Source organism: Zea mays, chromosome 9, assembly GCF_902167145.1.
Source record: "Zea mays cultivar B73 chromosome 9, Zm-B73-REFERENCE-NAM-5.0, whole genome shotgun sequence".
In the NCBI taxonomy this organism is placed as follows: Eukaryota; Viridiplantae; Streptophyta; class Magnoliopsida; order Poales; family Poaceae; genus Zea; species Zea mays.
The window spans coordinates 3040748-3059040 of NC_050104.1; the positions used below are offsets into that span (position 1 = coordinate 3040748).

The 18293-nt window shown below is 46.2% G+C and overlaps 1 protein-coding gene and 1 long non-coding RNA gene across 2 annotated transcripts; both read right to left on the reverse strand.

Moving 5' to 3' along the window:
• Nucleotides 1–968: 968 nt before the first annotated feature.
• LOC100282190 (uncharacterized) lies at nucleotides 969–13708 on the reverse strand. Its single transcript, NM_001155102.3, has 16 exons — nucleotides 13368–13708; nucleotides 13098–13253; nucleotides 12596–12717; nucleotides 12208–12261; nucleotides 11988–12094; nucleotides 11724–11829; nucleotides 11470–11533; nucleotides 5631–5719; nucleotides 4641–4772; nucleotides 4399–4569; nucleotides 4176–4291; nucleotides 3873–3984; nucleotides 1873–1957; nucleotides 1616–1660; nucleotides 1445–1513; nucleotides 969–1367 (listed from the first exon to the last, which is right to left on the reverse strand). Exons 1-16 carry the CDS (start codon nucleotides 13555–13557, stop codon nucleotides 1291–1293), a joined length of 1695 nt encoding a protein of 564 aa, NP_001148574.1. The 5' UTR covers nucleotides 13558–13708; the 3' UTR covers nucleotides 969–1290.
• A 3400-nt stretch (nucleotides 13709–17108) lies between these two features.
• Nucleotides 17109–17848, reverse strand: LOC103637794 (uncharacterized). The gene is made up of 3 exons (XR_004852517.1): nucleotides 17732–17848; nucleotides 17228–17417; nucleotides 17109–17134 (listed from the first exon to the last, which is right to left on the reverse strand). It is a non-coding gene; the product is annotated as an uncharacterized lncRNA (long non-coding RNA).
• Between the last annotated feature and the right edge of the window lie 445 nt (nucleotides 17849–18293).

Genomic DNA, 18293 nt, shown 5'->3' on the forward strand with positions numbered 1-18293 from the left:
TAAATCGACCGGTCCTCGCGCGAGCGCTGTGAACCGACGCGGCCAAACTTCGGCGAGGCCGAAAATAGCTAAAGTAGGGTGGAATTAAGATAAACTGGGCACGGGAGCGAGTTCCTCATCTCAGGACGGAGCTCGGGGTGGCTTGGCGCGACTTCTGGCGGGCTGGACGGCCGGTAGCGCGACTGCGGATCTCCGACGAGCGCAAGCGGCGAGGGCAGAGCGCGAGAGAGGGCGAGCGTGTGCGAAATGAGGCAGGGGAGAGAGAGCGGGTGCGGGCGGGGCTCAAAATGGAGCTGTGGCGTGTGGGCGAGCGACATGGGCGGTCTCCATGGCGAACGCGGGTCAGTGGTGGTTGCGGGGAAGGAGCTAACAGGACTAGCCCACCGCGCAACGAGAGAGTGAGCGTGGGGGCGAATGGTTGGTGGCGCTGATGGGGCGGGCCCGCAGCACAGAGAGGGAGTGGATGCGCGCACGCGAGGGAAACAGCGTCGACACGTCGGCCCCACCGGGTAAAGGGAGGGAGAGAGAGTGCACGGGTCATCGCTGACAAGTGAGACCCACCTGTCAGGCGACGCAGGCGCGCGCGGCCTGGCTAGCTTAACGGGCCGAATTCCATTTTTCTATTTTCTCTGAATTTTTAGTTGCTTTTCTTTTATTTTCTCTATGGATTTCAAATCAAACTCAAACATGTGCATCAAACAAAAGAACAATTTAGACATCAGCATGATACACCATTTCATGAATCACATAGATTTTGATAAAATAAATAGTTAATCTCTCACCTAATTGACATAACTCTAATTAAAAGGAAGAGAGAGGAGGTCTAGAGAGAGACAAGAGGTAACACCTAAATTTGGTAGACATTAGTGAAGAAATTTTATGCCCCAAATTCAGGGTATTACACCTAACAAATAGAGTTGCTATAATGCCTACAACAGCGAAGCATCTTCAAGTGTAGGACACATCACTGGACAAACGACCGTGTACAATAATCTGCTAACGGAAGCAAGCAATCGACAGTGTACAATTTGTTCGTTCTCACGAGATTGCAAACATGGGAACAGAATCAGGGCTACAAGACAAGTCAGTTGCTGCATAAATCATACCCAAAAAAACTAGAACCAGTTCTTATTTTCTACCACATCCAGTCGGTACCCAAAAAACTCCCATCGAACCTCTTATTAGACAATTCACAATATGGAGACTGCACTGCAGGCTGCTCCAGGAGACCCAGTGTCCAAGTCTCCACTCCCAAAACTGTAAGAACAAAAATAAGTGAAGGACGCGTCTCTATAACTCAGCACCGAGTTCCAGCATCAAGGTGTGGTTCGAGTCATCGCTTCCAGGGCCGCTGAACTGGATGGGGCCTGTCATGGCAACAATATGTGAGCTGAACTGAGGACTAAACTAGATGGTCATTCCTAGCAATTTCATTTCCACATACCAGGGCTGATGTATCTGTTCTTGATGGCCCACTCATCCCTCAACGATGCATATTTCTTGAAAGGTGCAGCTGGAAATCGGGCAGCACATAATATCACATTTTGGGAAAAGGACATAAACCATAAAAACATCATAATCAGCAGTAAATCAAACATTCCAAAGTTCATCGTACCATCGAGTTCCACCATAGCCTTCTTGATCACTGGCTTGAACTTGCCTGAATGCAGAGAACAATGTCAAAAGTTACACTCGAAGCGACAAACGATGCAGCAAAAAATATAGCCGAAGCATAAATGCTAATAAACCCAAAAGGGGACAAGACTGACATGTCACACATTGGTTGCTACTTGAATAAAGTGTAAAGAAGAATGCTGCTAGAGCATAGTAGAGTAGCCATCAGTTGGTAACAAAGTGAAGCAAGAAAATTACCGTGCCTCCTCTCAACATCCATCAGTGATGTCAATGCTGTTCCACCAACAGTCCATTCTTCTACTGGAGCCGCAAGGTTGCCAACCTAAGCAAAGAAAAAAGACAGCGACCAAATCATGCAAGTACATACGATCAGCCACAATCACAATATAAGACATCTCCCAGATGCTCCTAATACTGTAGGTGTCTGTTTAAGAATCTCATGTGTCCTACATGCCATGACTTCTATATGTAACCACTACGCAGCACAAGGTGAAACTAAATGCAAAAATTTGCTAGGCACCTTTTTAATATTGAGATGGTTGTCATGGGCATAATAGGGAGCGAGAGGCAACAGCCAGGCTCGGATAAGGCTAGAGAATAAGATTGAGATGAGCTGGGATAAGGTTAGAGAATAAGAATGAAATGAGAGAATTGTGAAGAGTTAGTTAGCATCAGATAAGTCCAAGAAAGTATGAGTTAGTTGAGAGTTTGTAGGAGAAGTTGGTTAGCCATAGGGCTATTTATAAGCCGCATGGCAGCAGGGAATAAATCAAGCAAGATCATTATCAAACCAATCTCTCTCTCTTGCAATGACCCTCTCAAGCGCCTAGGGCTGCTACCCTAGAACCAAGCCTGCGGCAGAGGGGTATAACCTCGCCGGAGAAGACAGCTATCCCCATGGACCGAAGGTCCATGACACCTGGTATCAGCTCCAGGTTATCCTCACCACCACCAGCCGCCCATCCCTCAACACCACCAGCCGCCGCGCCATCTGCCGCCGCAACGCCCTCCCACCCGCCCTCTCCAACTCCAGATGCATTCACTCGGCTCGAAAAGAAGTGGGATCAATTCGTTGTGATGTTCCACCGCTACAAGGAGAAGACAGAGAAGGAACTCCAAGCAGCGGTGCGGCTTCAGGCGGCAGCGCGAGGGTTCCTGGCACGCCGCCAGGTACAGTCCCTTCGTGGGGAGAAGCACCTTGCTGTGGCCTCCAGGGCCACCCCATGGCCGTCATCACATGAGCAGGCCATGGTGCGCCTGCAAGCCGCAGTGCGCGGCTTCCCTGTTAGGCGGGCGGTGCGGAAGCTGCACTTGCTGATCAGCTCATCGCTGCACCAACTCGCAGCCTGCGCGTCCAACCACCAGGTCTCGTCTATACTTTTTGAACCCCCTGCAGAAGTCGAGATCTGGGTATGCAGCCCCCCTGCACGGCCAAAGAGGGTCGTCTCCCTCATTCGGGCAACTGCCTTGGTGCTGGACAGACCCAAGGGCTGGTTCCTCCTTCACCTTTCATCCAACGTGAAGTCCGCAGTTCAGCTCTTTCCTTGGGATCCAGGAGGACAGGAGGACATAGCTGCAGTTCAAATTTATATTTTAGTTCCACAATTATTTTGTATTTTCGTCTTAAATAATAAAGGTAAGCCGAGATGTAAAAGGCTTAACCTTAAGTCGTGTCAGGTAAGTCTATGGCAGCTCGAGGACGAGCTGGTCCTCAAGGGAGGGGGAGATGTCATGGGCATAATAGGGAGCGAGAGGCAACAGCTAGGCTGGGATAAGGCTAGAGAATAAGATTGAGATGAGTTGGGATAAGGTTAGAGAATAAGATTGAAATGAGAGAATTGTGGAGAGTTAGTTAGCATCAGATAAGTCCAAGAAAGTAGGAGTTAGTTGAGAGTTTGTAGAAGAAGTTGGTTAGCCATAGGACTATTTATAAGCCGCATGGCAGTAGGGAATAAATCAAGCAAGATCATTATCAAACCAATCTCTCTCTCTTGCAATGACCCTCTCAAGCGCCTAGGGCTGCTACCCTAGAACCAAGCCTGCGGCAGAGGGGTATAACCTCGCCGGAGAAGACAGCTATCCCCATGGACCGAAGGTCCATGACAATGGTGATGTTTACATAATTGAGCACTGGTGCCTATCTATTCTGTGCCAGAGAACTCACAGTTTTACGAGGTACAATACAAGTATGACTCATTTGAGTATATCACATAAGATGATAAGGTCAGAAATTGTACCGACGAAATAAGTCCTGTCTTCCCACTTTGGAGAAGGGCACCAGCACCATAGCCTAATGCATAGCAATAGTTAGAATCAAAATTAGTAGGAAGGCCGCATCTTCCTTCGTACCTGCAATAACAAAAGCTACATGAGAGAGTTGGAGATGACATTTCATGGCTTTGTATTAAAAAAGTGGAGTACCCAAAACCCTAGCTGGCCAGGGAACTCCCTGAAACTAATTCTCAGGGGTGGCCTCCTCAGTGGGAAGTCTACCAACCAAGTTATTGCTCAGTTCACAAAATTAAAAAAAAAACGCTTACCCAAAGAAATGAGCTTGTCCTCTGAAATGTGCAGAGTATCTCCCCTCAGCTTTTCTCTTCTCCAGTTCAGTTTCCACCATGCTAATAAGCATTTTCTCAGTTTCAATTTTTGCAACCTAAAACAACAAGACTAGTGAGCATGTCTAAGTTACTGGTATCCTTTCAGCAGAAAGAATCCTGTTAGAAGAGACCAAGAAAGTTAAACAATATTCCCAGTCTTTACCTGAACATTGCCATGGGGATCTCTTTCAAGCATAAGTTGCTCCTGAATAGTTTTGGGCAAAAACTCAAACAGCTCCCTTGATTCAGCCTGAAGCTTGCTTTTCCAGGCCCCTGCCTCATCAACAACATCATGTGCTAAAATTTCATTCAATTCCGCGATGAGTTTTTGAACCTTCAAAAGAAAAGGAGTTATGTCAGTAATATGTTCTACGGGTAACACAGTCACAGAACATAGAGTCAAACCTCTGGGATGAAATCAATCAGGCCTTCTGGTATAAGGATAACACCATAGTTGTAACCAAGATCTGCACGCTTGCAGATGATATCAGTAATGTAGTTTGTGACATTCTTAAGGGTTTCTTTCTTCGCAGCAACCTACAATGGCAAAAAAAGACATTATTTGTGAAATAATGATGCACAGAATTATGAACAATAAAACCATAATGAACCTATCAGAGATAACAATGTAGTCTGCTAACTTGTTCTTTAGATTCCAAAATTTGAGAAGATGTACAAAAAGAATTGCATTAATACAGCATAAATTTTAACTAGAGGGAGTATCATATGGTGTAGATGTCAACAAACTCAATCTCGTCCATGTGTGCACAAATTCAATCCCATCCATGTGATCCAGTCTGAATGGCCCAGTAAGAGGTGATAATCCCCTCATCTTCTCAGTCACCTTTGCTTTCAATTGGATCAAATCTAAGTGGGCTTGAATCAGCCATAGAGCGATAGGAAGATAATCACCTCTCGCCTGGGACTTCAGATTGGATACGCTGGATGAGATTGAGTTTGTGCACACGTGCACCAATATGTTCTTGTGTTGGTGCGCCCAATACTTCCTCTTTGACTAAGACTATCTCCAGCAACTACTTTAACATGTATCACAGAAGAGCAACTATTTTGACACTTGGAACCATAAAACGACAACTGATTTAACATTTATCACAGAACTACAACTATCTTGACACTGAGTAGTTACGAGAAAGTTGGTAGGAGGTACCATATGCCAAAGCCGTTGTAGTTTAATGATACATGTTAAGAGAGTTGTAGTGGGTATTAGGTCAAATTAGTTGTTCTGTAAATTTAATTTAAACATACAAACATGGATACTTCTGCATGGACAATTACTGACCTTTTGCATTGTATGTACCTAATCTACTTAAATAAAGGCGGGAACATCCAATCATGCTAATTCCATGTAGAAAGAACTTTGCATGTAACACCAACCTCTTCCCCAATGAGTGCAGCATTGGGGTGTGTTTGCAAAGCGCATTCCAATGTAATGTGAGAAGCAGCACGACCCATAAGCCTCACAACTGCAAGAGCGAGTGCTTGTTAGAAATTTGATTACAAAAAAAGCCAAAAATGTTAAAGTGTGTCATCTGAAGTCCAGTTATATACTTCCAGCATTCATGGATTACATATTAGCACTGTTTTATAATGTCAAATAATGCTACATTGTTAGAGGTAAACAGAGTGGTTTTGCCGGAGGTACTAACCTCAGCCATCATTGCTTGATTATATAGAAGATGAGATGAGTCACATTGATTACATAAAAGCTCATTAGAGCTTAGCTAATCAGATAGGAGCCTTGGCAGCCGCACACACCTGTTGAGCTGCTCAAGGTCTTTAATGACTATAATTAACTAGCACAAGTAACTAGGAGAGTGCTTAGGAAACAGGACTTAATAACAACATTTCTCCCCCTAAGGCCTGTTTCAACTGATCTTGATCTCCTTGATCCCAATTCTGCTTCTCATATCTTCCAACTTGGTCTTGCCCAAAGCTTTGGTCAGTATATCAGCAAGCTGATCTGCAGTGGGAATAAATTCTGTTTTGATGCTACCTTCTTCCACACAGTCCCTGATGAAGTGATGCTTGATTCTAATATGTTTGCTCCTGTCATGGAAAACAGGATTCTTTGCCAAAGCTAGAGCAGATTTATTGTCTACTCTAAGTTCCACCACCTCAACTTCTCTTCCCAATAGTTCTGCAAACAACCTTGACAACCACAAGGCTTGGGTTGCAGCTGTTGTCATTGCCACATATTCAGCCTCACAGCTTGACAATGCAACAACTCTCTGCTTGATAGATTGCCAGCTGACCAGACTGTTTCCAAGGAAAAACAAACATCCAGTAGTGCTTCTACTTGTATCAATATCTCCAGCCAAGTCTGAGTCACTATAACCCACAAGTCTTGCCTTGCCTGTCATTCTAGTATAGCATAGCCCATGATCTAGAGTACCTGTCACATATCTCAAGATCCTTTTTACAGCCTGAAGATGTTCAGCTGTTGGCTTCTCCAGAAATCTGCTAACATACCCTACAGCAAAAGCCAAATCTGGCCTTGTGTGCACTAGATATCTCAGACTACCAACTAGTCTTCTATACTGAGTTGGATTTACCTCCTTTGCTGTACTTTCCTTGCTCAGTTTCAACCTTTCTTCCATGGGGGTGGTAGCTGGATTACAGTCTGCCATACCACCGAGCTCAAGTATCTTTTTAGCATAATGAGTCTGTTTCAGAGTAATGCTTCCCTCTGATTGTCTTACCTCAACCCCAAGATAGAAAGACAACAGACCCAATTCACTCATTTCGAATGTCTGCTTCATTTTTGCCTTGAAAGCTTCAATCTTCTGCTGATTGACTCCAGTGATGATCAAATCATCAACATAGACTCCAATTATCAGCAAAGAATCACCTGAACCTTTCCTGTACATGGCAGCCTCATATACATTCTGCTCAAAACCCATCTGCTTGAGAGTCAAATCAAGTTTGGCATTCCACGCCCGAGGAGCCTGTCTTAGGCCATACAATGCCTTGTGTAACCTGTACACTTTCTTCTCTTCTCCTGATACTTCAAAACCTGGTGGCTGAGTAACATAAACCTCTTCCTTGAGTTCTCCATTCAGAAATGCAGACTTCACATCCATGTGATGTACTGTCCAACCTTCTTGTGCTGCTAGAGCAAGTAAAACACGTACTGATTCCATTCTTGCAACTGGTGCAAAAGCATCTTCATAGTCAATCCCTTCCTTCTGAACAAAGCCACGGGCCACAAGTCTTGCCTTGTGCCTGATCACAGCACCATGTTCATCCTTCTTCAATTTAAACACCCACTTCAATGAAATTGGGCGATGACCTGGACTAGGAGTAACAAGTTCCCAAGTCCCATTCCGCTCAACTGAGCTCAGCTCTTCCTTCATTGCTGCCTGCCAATCTGGATCATCTTTTGCCTCTTCATAGCTTGTGGGCTCACCGGCATGAGTGAGGTTTAGTTTTGCAAACAACCTCTGTGCCGGCAAAGGGGTTGGCTGATTACCAATAATATCATGGACCTTCCTATAACGAAGCTCTTCACCATCATGACAAGCATCCACCCTTTCACTATCATTCTCCAGAGGAGTCACATGCTCTATCTGCGGGCTTGCTGGAGCTGGTGTAGGTGTTCTAGGTGACACAGGCACCTCTGTCTCCACTTCGGATTCCTCTGCTTCTGCTGCAGACTCTCCTGCACTCACCAAAGGGAGACTAGGTGATGTAGGATGTGGCTGAAGAGGTGGTGAGGGTAACACTGAACTTTCTGCTTCAGGAAACTCTTCTGCCCATGGAAACTCGACAACAAAATCGCTGCATGCTGCCTCTGAAGTACCTGCTGCCGCTGATGCCCAGTCCCAGCCACGTCCTTCATCAAATACCACATCACGGCTGACTCGCACGCGCTGGGACACTGGATCAAATACACGATATGCCTTGGCCCCTTCTGCATAGCCAATGAACACTCCAGCCTTACCGCGATCATCAAGTTTCTGGAGCTGAGTAAGCTGCCGGGTATAAGCCACGCAGCCAAATACCTTGAGATGGCCAATTGTTGGTGCGCGGCCATGCCATGCCTCATACGGAGTTACATTCTTCAGCGCCTTTGTTGGAGATCGATTCAGAATATGCACAGCCGTCATCACAGCCTCCCCCCAAAACCGAGAAGGCATCTGGCGTTGCTTGAGCAGGGCTCGTGCCATGGCCACCACAGTTTGATTCCTGCGCTCAACCACACCATTCTGTTGCGGTGAATAAGGAGCACTGAAATGCCTTTTAATACCTTCATTGGCGCAGTATGCGGCGAACTCCGCGACGGTGAATTCCCCGCCATTGTCGGTGCGCAGGACCTTCAACTTGCGCCCACTTTCCACCTCTGCTGCCGCCTTGATCTTCTTGATTGCTTCTGCCGCTGCGTCCTTTGATGGCAGCAACACAGCCCACATAAAACGGGTGGCATCATCAACGAGCAGCAGGATGTAGCGGTTGCCCACCGGTGTTGCTGGCGTGACTGGGCCGCACAGATCACCGTGCACCAATTCGAGTTGATTATGGGCACGATATGCTGCTGCGGCCGGAAAAGAGCGCCGCCTCTGCTTCGTGGTGACACAAGTGTCACATACCTGCTCCACATGATCGACCACCGGCATCCCACGTGCCATCTCCTCCTTGCTGAGTCGTCGGAGTGCATCGAAGTTCAGATGGCCGAAACGTTCGTGCCACTGCCATGCCTCAACATCCTTGCGCGCCGCGAGACAGATAGGTTGTGCAGCCTCGAGGTGCAAAATGTACAACCTGTTCTTTCCTCGATGTACCTTGGCCAGCAATCGGTGATGATTGTCCCAAATGTGAAGCACGCCATGGTTAATCACAACCTTGGACCCTCCTTCATCAAGCTGTCCCAGACTTAGTATGGAGTTCTTCAGCGCTGGAATGTAGTAAACGCCATGAAGAACTCTCTGCTCACCGGTCTTGGCTTGAAAAATGATGGATCCAACTCCCTTGATTTCCACCTTCGATGCATCCCCGAAACAGACCGTTCCTCGAACGCCAGTGTTCAGATCAGCAAAGAGTTCTTGACGCCCGGTCATGTGATGTGTTGCGCCAGAGTCTAGGTACCAACCGCTGTCCATATCTTCTCCATTCACGCCAAGGTAGGCACAGGCACGTGGCTCAGAGAGCTCGACGTGCTGCGCCGTGTAGCTGTGCGCCGGCGTGCTCTGCTCTAGGCTGATAAAGCCCTGTGCCAGAAACAGAGCACCATCTTCTTCACATTCGGCGTACTGGACGCGCGCCTCATGCCTTCCTTGGTTCCCGCCACGCTGTCCAGCCTGATTTCCACCGCCGCGACCTCCACCACGGTTGCCACCGCCGCGGCCAGCACGGTTTCCACCGCCACCGCCGCGCTCTGCATCCTCAAGGCGCGGCTGCGGACACTCACGTGCCCAGTGGCCTTCCTGGTTGCAGTTGAGGCAGGTGTTGGGGCCGACACGGCCAGCAACATTGCCGTCTCCTCGTCCGCCACCACGTCCACCTACTCTGCCTCGTCCTCGTCCACCACCGCGGCTGCGTCCACCGCCACCACGCTGGTTCCTGGAACCAGAGCCACATGCATCGTCTCCCTTCTTTTCCTTTCTGCATCGTGCTTTCCACTGCTCCTCAGTGTACAACAGCTTGCCATTGATGGCCACCGGCTCGGTCAATATTTGTTCTTCGCGATTGTCCACTGCCTTAAGCCTTCCAGTCACCTCCTCAAGAGTCAGTGCCTCAAAATCAAGGAACTGCTCAATGGCGACGACGATCTGCGAGTACTTAGCTGGCACCGTGCGCAGGAATTTCTCCACCACGCGCTCCTCGGTGATGTCCCTATCGCCATGGATGACAAGCTGCTGGTGCAGAGTTGACAACCGCACAGCAAAGTCATCCACTTGCTCACCAGGATTGACGCTGATGTTCTCCCAGTCACGGCGGAGGCGCTGCAGTGTTGCTCGACGGACCCTGTCCACGCCGATGCGGGTCGCAGCGATGGCGTCCCATGCCTCCTTCGCCGTAGCCTTGTCGAGCAGTGGGAGACCCATCTCCTTGGGTACAGCCCCGACAATCACCTCCAGTGCGCGTCTGTCATCGCGGAACTGGACAGGACCGCCTTCAATGGCGTCCCAAAGATCGCGCGCCTGCATCCTCAGCTTCATGGTCTGGCTCCACTCGTAGTAGTTCGTCTTGTCCAGCATTGGCCACGACGTGCCGCTGCCGGAGTCGCGGTACACCACCCTTCCTTGCGGCGACTCGTAGCGAGCGCCGCCACGGCAGCGCCTTCGGTCCCGTAGTGGTGACTGCGAGCGCCTCCTATCTCGCGGTGGAGTCCTCATGCGCCTGTTCCTCTCTGTTTCCTCTTCCTCCTCCCAGACCTCCTCATCTTCTCCCTTCTCGGCGGCGATTTCGGCCCGCAGCTCCTGCGCCGTCCTTGCCGCTGCCTCTGCTGCAGCCGCTGCCTGCTTCGCTGCCTGGACTGCCAGCGTCGCTGCTTCCTCTGCAGCCTTCAGGCGTGCAGCCCGGCTGGAGAAGTCGCCCAGCTCTCCCTCGCTGGTTCCCTTGGCCTTGAGCCTGGCAGCGCGCTCAGCAGAAGTCGACATGAGTAGAGAAGAGAGGGGTCGGCCTTGAGACTCTCAGGTGTCTAACCTAAGCTCTGGTACCAAATGTTAGAGGTAAACAGAGTGGTTTTGCCGGAGGTACTAACCTCAGCCATCATTGCTTGATTATATAGAAGATGAGATGAGTCACATTGATTACATAAAAGCTCATTAGAGCTTAGCTAATCAGATAGGAGCCTTGGCAGCCACACACACCTGTTGAGCTGCTCAAGGTCTTTAATGACTATAATTAACTAGCACAAGTAACTAGGAGAGTGCTTAGGAAACAGGACTTAATAACAACATACATAACATCACGTGGTGTGGATGTTTTTCCAAATGTTCCAATAGGATGCAAAGTAGGCCTGGTGCACTGGTGACAGCTGTCTCACTCCAGGTCACGGGTTTGAAGCAGCCTCTACGTATCCACGGGGAGAAGGCTTGTCTTGCCTCTTGGTTTATCTCTTCTCTAGACCTCACTCATGTGAGAGCCTCTAACACTAAATCTGCCCCTTTCCAATAGGATGTGAGATACTACTACGTCAATATAGTGGAGAAATCAACTTACTCGTCCATAATTATTAAATGACAACCTATTTTATTGCTGCTGATAAACTTACAGTGGTAGTATTTTCCTGTGGATCTTGCATCAGTCATAACATTGCCAATCATTTCGGAGTATATCTGAAAAAGATGATTCTTTGTCATGGTATAGTCATGATGGGTTTTCAAATGCATGTGTAAGATGCCTTAAATTCTCAAATTGAAAAAATGCTTAAGCAGTTGTGCCATTACTGTTGTAGCTAATTAAAAATCTGGGATAATTTTGCATGCATGATACTGTGAGATGAGCAAAGGATCAAGAATTAGATACCTTGCAAGCAGTATCAAATCCAAAGCTTGTTGGTACCTCCTTACATTTCAGATCTCCATCGATAGTCTTTGGGCAACCAATAACACGAGTCTTCAGGTTCCTTGACCTATGAAGCAAAATTCATAATTTGGTATCATAATCTTGATTTTCTTGTGAATAAGCAGAAAAACAGTTAGATCAAGAAAAAGTCAACTACTATCGGAATGTTATATTCATAAATCAGCCGTAATATTGGAACACCAAAACATAGTGTCAGCAGCCAACCTAAAGTATTCACCAAGAAGGCAGGCATTGGTGTTTGAATCATCACCACCAATGACAACAAGTCCATCCAAATCAAGCTTGTTGGCTGTGTCTTCAGCTTGCTTGAACTGCACAACAAACATAGGTAGTTGAGAAAAAAAATACCATGATTAAGCAATCCAGTAGCAAAGTTTTTCCATAAGCATCTGCACATAAACATGGCCAGACCCCAGAGACATACCTGCTCCGGTGTTTCAATCTTGTCCCTTCCACTGCAGATCATATCGAATCCGCCCTATCAAAAAGAAATAAAATTTAAATGCATCATCGAAAGGAAATAGTTTCCTACTAATCACCTCATTATGGTGTCATGCATGTAAGAGTAGGAAATTCAATAACCGACAGTTCATTACTACAAAGGTTAGTTTGCTGAACTAATCACGCTTTGTTAGTAATAATTTTGCAAAAACACTAACAGTGGTTGACACATAAGAAACACAATTGCAACGCGAAAACTCCAAAAACTTACCTAACACTAACAGGCAAACAAACATTATTTAAATAAACAAAGTGAACAGAATTAAAAATTCAGTCAACAAGTATACTTATTAAAGTATATGTTGTTGTACCTGGTTTCTGTAGGGATACACAAAGTCTGAAGTGAGTTCCACATATTTGCACTTCATGATCCCAGCAGGGCCTCCCTTGAATCCAAGCAAGGTGCTACCTTTTGCACGCTCCTGAAGGTAATCTGATCCAACCGACACCAGGCAAAGTCAAACACAAGAATCGCTTCAGGAAAGCCTTCAAAACACAATCAAACTCTTTCATTGTCTACTCAACAAATCCAATAAGGGACTCACTCCAAAAAAAACAACTGAAATCAATCAGTTTTGCCTCATCATACTACAAAAATCCATGGAGATCTATAGCTGCGAAGTTCACTGGGGCCTCATTTAAAGACACTACATTACTGACGAACGCGGGAATACCCTTTTAACTCAACTAATGGCACTACCCTAAGTTCTTTGGATCTCCTATCAACTCCAAATCGCCTCCATTAGCACTAAAACAACTAGAGCCTTGGCAGTTTTGGTGATTGAAAAGCTCAGCAAGCAAACACATACTCACCAAAGATGCCGCAGATGACATTGTGCCCGCCGGGCGCCTGTCCACCAGAGAGCACGACACCGACCTTTAGCGGCCTGGTCGCCGCGGGCTCGGCCGAAGGCACCAGCGACGCCGAGGGCTGGCCGAACAGGTTGGGGAAGAGCTTGGCGATCTCATCTGCGACAGATCGATCGAGCCAGCCACAAATCCGGTGAGCTCGATGGAATACGTAGCAAACCACATGCAAGACCCGAGATCCGAAGTTACAGGCAGCGTTGAACGGTCACTCACCGGGGTTACCCGCGGCGGAGCTGGCGGGGCCGTCGACGACCGAGAAGTTGGAGCGGAGGACGGAGGGGAGGGGCAGCGTGTGCAGGAGCCGGCTCGTCTGCACCTCGCTGTACACGGAGGCCAGCCTGCCGGGCGCCGGCCCGTTCGCGGCCACTGCGCCGCCGTTGGACGTCACTGCCGCCGCCGCCATGTGTCCGATCTCGGGAGAGCGGAGTGGGTTTCGCTGATCTAGTTTGGTCCGGGGGGAATATTGCCCTGGGCGAATCGAAAGGCCAGTCGCCGTCGTGGGCGTTTTTATGGGGTAGCCCTGAAGGGTGCGAGTGCGTGGGGTGATGGCGATCGGGTCGGAGAGGGCCGTGGGTTCGTGGGGGTTGGCGAATGGCGGGCGAGTCCCTGGTTCGTGCTTTCGTGGCGTGTCCGCGGTTTGGTGACTCTGGTCCAGGCGGCGTGGCGCGGGCGTGAAGACCGGAAGTTTTTGTGGTTTTGCAGTGGGGCACCCGACAACTGGCGTATTTGTGTGGCTAGGGTCTGTGCCGTATGGCTTCTTTGCACTGTAGTTTAATTACGAAGTTTTTCTGGGTGTACCTGCACAGATGAAAGAACCCACTGTCTTTGTCTGGCCTTGTCTCTTGGAACCTCGGTTGGCCGTGGTATTTTACGGCTGCAGGTCGATGTCGCTGCCGTTCGCCCGTTGTTTTTCAGCTCATCGACGTGCCATCATTTCTTAAAAGTTGCCATCATTTATTAAAAGTTTCTGATCTAGCTGTTACCAGAATCTAAATATCATAAAATAATAAAAAGGTCCAGTGAATTTATGTCGCAACGAGTCGACGAATCATGCATTCACGTTGATTTAGATAATTCTCACGTAGACAAACGAGAAGCGAAATATTTGGCCGATAGAAACCAATTATGATGTAAAGAAACCGTAAAAAAAGCCCCATGTGTACCGCTAAGCTCGCAACTAGGGGTGGATAATGATCTAACTCGGCTCGACTCGTCCGAGTTCGACCTGGCTCGTTAAGCTAACGAGCCACAGAGTCAGCTCAGCTCGACTCGTTTACGAGCTCGAGCTAGCTCGTTTAGCTCGCGAGAAAGAGTAGAAAAAAATATGTACATAATAATTAATTTTTAGTTAATTTCAAGCTAATTTAACAATAGAAAATAGTAATTATGCTCATAGTTTCACAAACCACATCAATGTAACACCAAATTAACACAATTCATCACCCATTAATTCACAATTCACATGTTCATCAGTTTAACCCACAATTATATTTGCATAGACCAAATTAACATATAAACATAGTTCATTAATCATTAGATTAACTCCTAGGCATAGACACCTCACATATATATAGCATGTTCATCAATTATTCTGTAAATGATATGCATATAGTTTCGTTTTGCTAGAATGCGGCAGCTCGTTTAGCTCGCGAGCTGGCTCGTTAACGAACCGAACTAGAATGTCAAATCAGCTCGTGAAAAAATTCAAACGAGCCGATCCGAGCCGAGCTGACCATGAACCGAGCGAGCCAACAAGCCACGAGCATTTCGTCCCGCCCTACTCGCAACCTTGCAACTTCTTCTAGCCATCACAAACCTTTGAAAGTGAGGGAAACATGATTGATTTTTAGTAAAATCCGTATGGTTGTTGTCGATCACTACAAATGGAGAAATGTTTCAAGAAAAAATATTTTAAAACTATTTCTCATTTTTATACTAGTCCAGGTGAAATCTGTTTTCTCTCTATCCTATTGCTAGTTTCAAGAATTTAGCAATCTAAGTAAGTTTCACGAATTTAGCAGTGTAAGTAAACGGTTTCAAAAAGTGATTATGTGTAACACCTTCAGTGTTTAAACCATCACTAGGTAATTGCCCGTGCTTCGCAACGGAACCATTACAATGCAAAACACAATGAATTTACGCTTGCAATGAGGCCAGAAGCTCCAATATCTGGAAACGATTCAGAAGAGGCAAATATCAGAAAGTGGAGCTTATTGCTTGTGAAATTGATCAAAAAAGCAAAGAAGGGCACTGACTTGAGACGACAGGAAAGAAAGGAGGTAAGGCAGAGCCCAAAGCGGATAGATAGAAAAAGATCCGCTACTCAGTAACAGGCTATTCATATTATTAACTCACCAAGCATTCTACCCGCTTTTCATAAAACTCGATATCATCTAGCACATGTAACAGGTGTCCATATATAGCATAGAGAAGATATAGCATGCACATTATGTCCTCTCCAGTACCCTCACATGCATGTCTCATGGCTTCAATATCCCATGAACTTAATGCATCATCATTGGACTGCTGAGAAAATAAAATACTATCAGGTAAAGTTCCCTCCTATGAAACATTAGATTTTCCATTAATCTTTTAGAGCACATTTGTCCACTTGTTGTGTCCTTGGCATTCCTTATTTTCCTCATGGAGGATACTTGCACATCTCAACTGTTTCTCATGTCCTATTTCTTGTGAATTTTGAATAGGTGGATCAAAAGTGGGCATTTCTAGTTCCCACTTAATCCCACTTAAAAAGAGTAGAGAAATTAAATCACTGCAAAATATTTAATAATTTTCACTCATCACCATTATTTGTTTTTGCAAATTGTAATCAACTCCTGACAGGCAGTCTACTAAATGAAACCATTCATGCTTATTGGCAAATCAAAAATAATTGGGAGATAAAATTCACTTTTTGTAACAAAAACTGTCCAGTGAGTTGAAACATGACAAAAAGCGCACCTAAGTAAAGACTTTATTAGCTGGTAGCTGCTCGACAAGAAACCAAGAATCCACCACATGTAGCAGTTGATGTTTTATCTTATTCACAAAATAGTGGTACAACTTAACAAAGAAACCTATTTCTCGTGGTTACTGTAGAGTGTAGACAATCGCAACAGCGCAGGGATGTAGCTCTAAAAATAACCAGTAACCCAAACAATTCAACTCTCAAGCTAGCGAGTAGCAAGAGAGGCACATACAGACAGTATGCACTCATAGGTGATTAGAGATGAAGCAGCACGCCTCGACACCCCCGAGGCCGTCATAGACACCGATGAAGGTGGTGGCAACAACCGTCTCCACCTGGTTGTGGTCCTACAACACGTCGTTGGCCTGCACCATGGCGAAGGAGAACTCGCCCGCCGCGTGCTGTGTTAGATCCCACGACCACATCAGCTCGTCAGCACCTATTTGTTCCATAAATAAAAGTGAGGTGGAATGGAGTTAGCTAAAAGCATATATGATTCAAAAGTTGGAAAGAATTTGATTCAATTGGGCATGCACACTGTTTCTTGGGGTTATGTGAGCTTTATCATGAGGTCTGAAAATGTGTGGTATTGTTAGAGCTAATGACAAAAACAAAACACCCAACGGCTAGACTGTTCAAAGAATATGTTACAATGGTTTAAATATAGTCATATGCCTTTTTATAGATGATCCAAACAAGGAGAATTAGTTGATCTCAGTAATGCTTGACCCAAATCTGATGCAAAACATAAGGTACAATAAGCAAGCCAGACTATGTGCAGTGGACCGTTTCATCAAGGGTATTAACTGGAAGCAGCAAAAAATGGGGAAGACGGTTTGTTGCACTTACATTTTCTCTTTGAGTGATATTGTGGCATCGGGTTTGCCATCAAGAATATTCTCAAGAATTGTAGATGCAAAAAGAGCAGGTTCCTGATTCATCAAGCCGACCTAGTCTCTAAGTTGCTTCGATTGCAGCGTCTTGATGTCCACATTATCAAGTAAAACTTGCCCTGCAACACAATCATGACCACTTATTAAAATCAAATAGACTGACAAATTACAACAACATAAGGCTCATAGTTCATTTGCTTACCCTGATTAACCTTATCCCCAATGTAGCCCATCAGTCCTCTCCCAACACAAGAAACTTTTAGATTTCTTGTTTCTTAAATAAATCCTAAGGTACACGGTACAACTGAGAGTGTCAACATTTGTATACAGGAAGTTTTGGTATTCTTCTAGTGAGACATTATTCAGTGTGTCCTTCTCTGGTACACTTCCCTTCTATGTCGTCTGCAGCAAACAAAGTCGGTGGGGGACAAATAAAACATGGAATCAAACATTGATCCAAATACACCAAGCATTACCTGGGAGGTGCCAATTTGATGAGGCCATACACATAATTCCTTCAGTGAGGAATGTCTGTTAAGAATGATAGTGCAAAACCAATTGAACAACCAAATTACTCAAAATCTATCAGATCATGCACAAGCAATGCTATCCTGAAGAAATGTGAGGGTAAAGCTTCTAAGTTTTCATGTGCTTTTTACAAGTCTGAGGATACCACACATGTGAACACACCAAACAACTTTATCTGAAATCTTTACCTGATATAACAGGTTTGACGCCTCTGAGAATGAGCGTGACGACAAACAGTGAGCAGAGATCTGCCACCACGTTTGACACCACCTCACCCTCTGTGAACATGTAACATGTAGTTGATGCAGGCAGAGGATCACAATGACAGGCTTGATAAATATTAGTATAGGGATTACAATCACTACCCACACTAAAAAATAAGCAGTTTTTGGGTGGGTGGCACTGAGCTCATTGCCCACTCCCACAATTGAAAGCATTCAGAAGTTAGTCAGGATACAGAAAACCAGTAAGAAATTAAACCTGACAGTTGTAGTAGTTGAGTTGCGAACCTACGTAGCAGCAACATTGAAGCCTACTGAGATCATGAACAACAACACATTAATCACCACCCCTAGAGTCTTCTTAGGTCCCCTCCTTGGCGCATGACCATTGGGTTCCCCATCCTCCAGTGGAATAACAACATTTTAGGCTTTGGTGACTCCTCTTCACAGGTGGCCCAGTACTAATATCGAGTGATCCTCAATCAATGGAGGTGGTGATTCCTCTTCCCTGCATGGAGGAGGTTCCTGA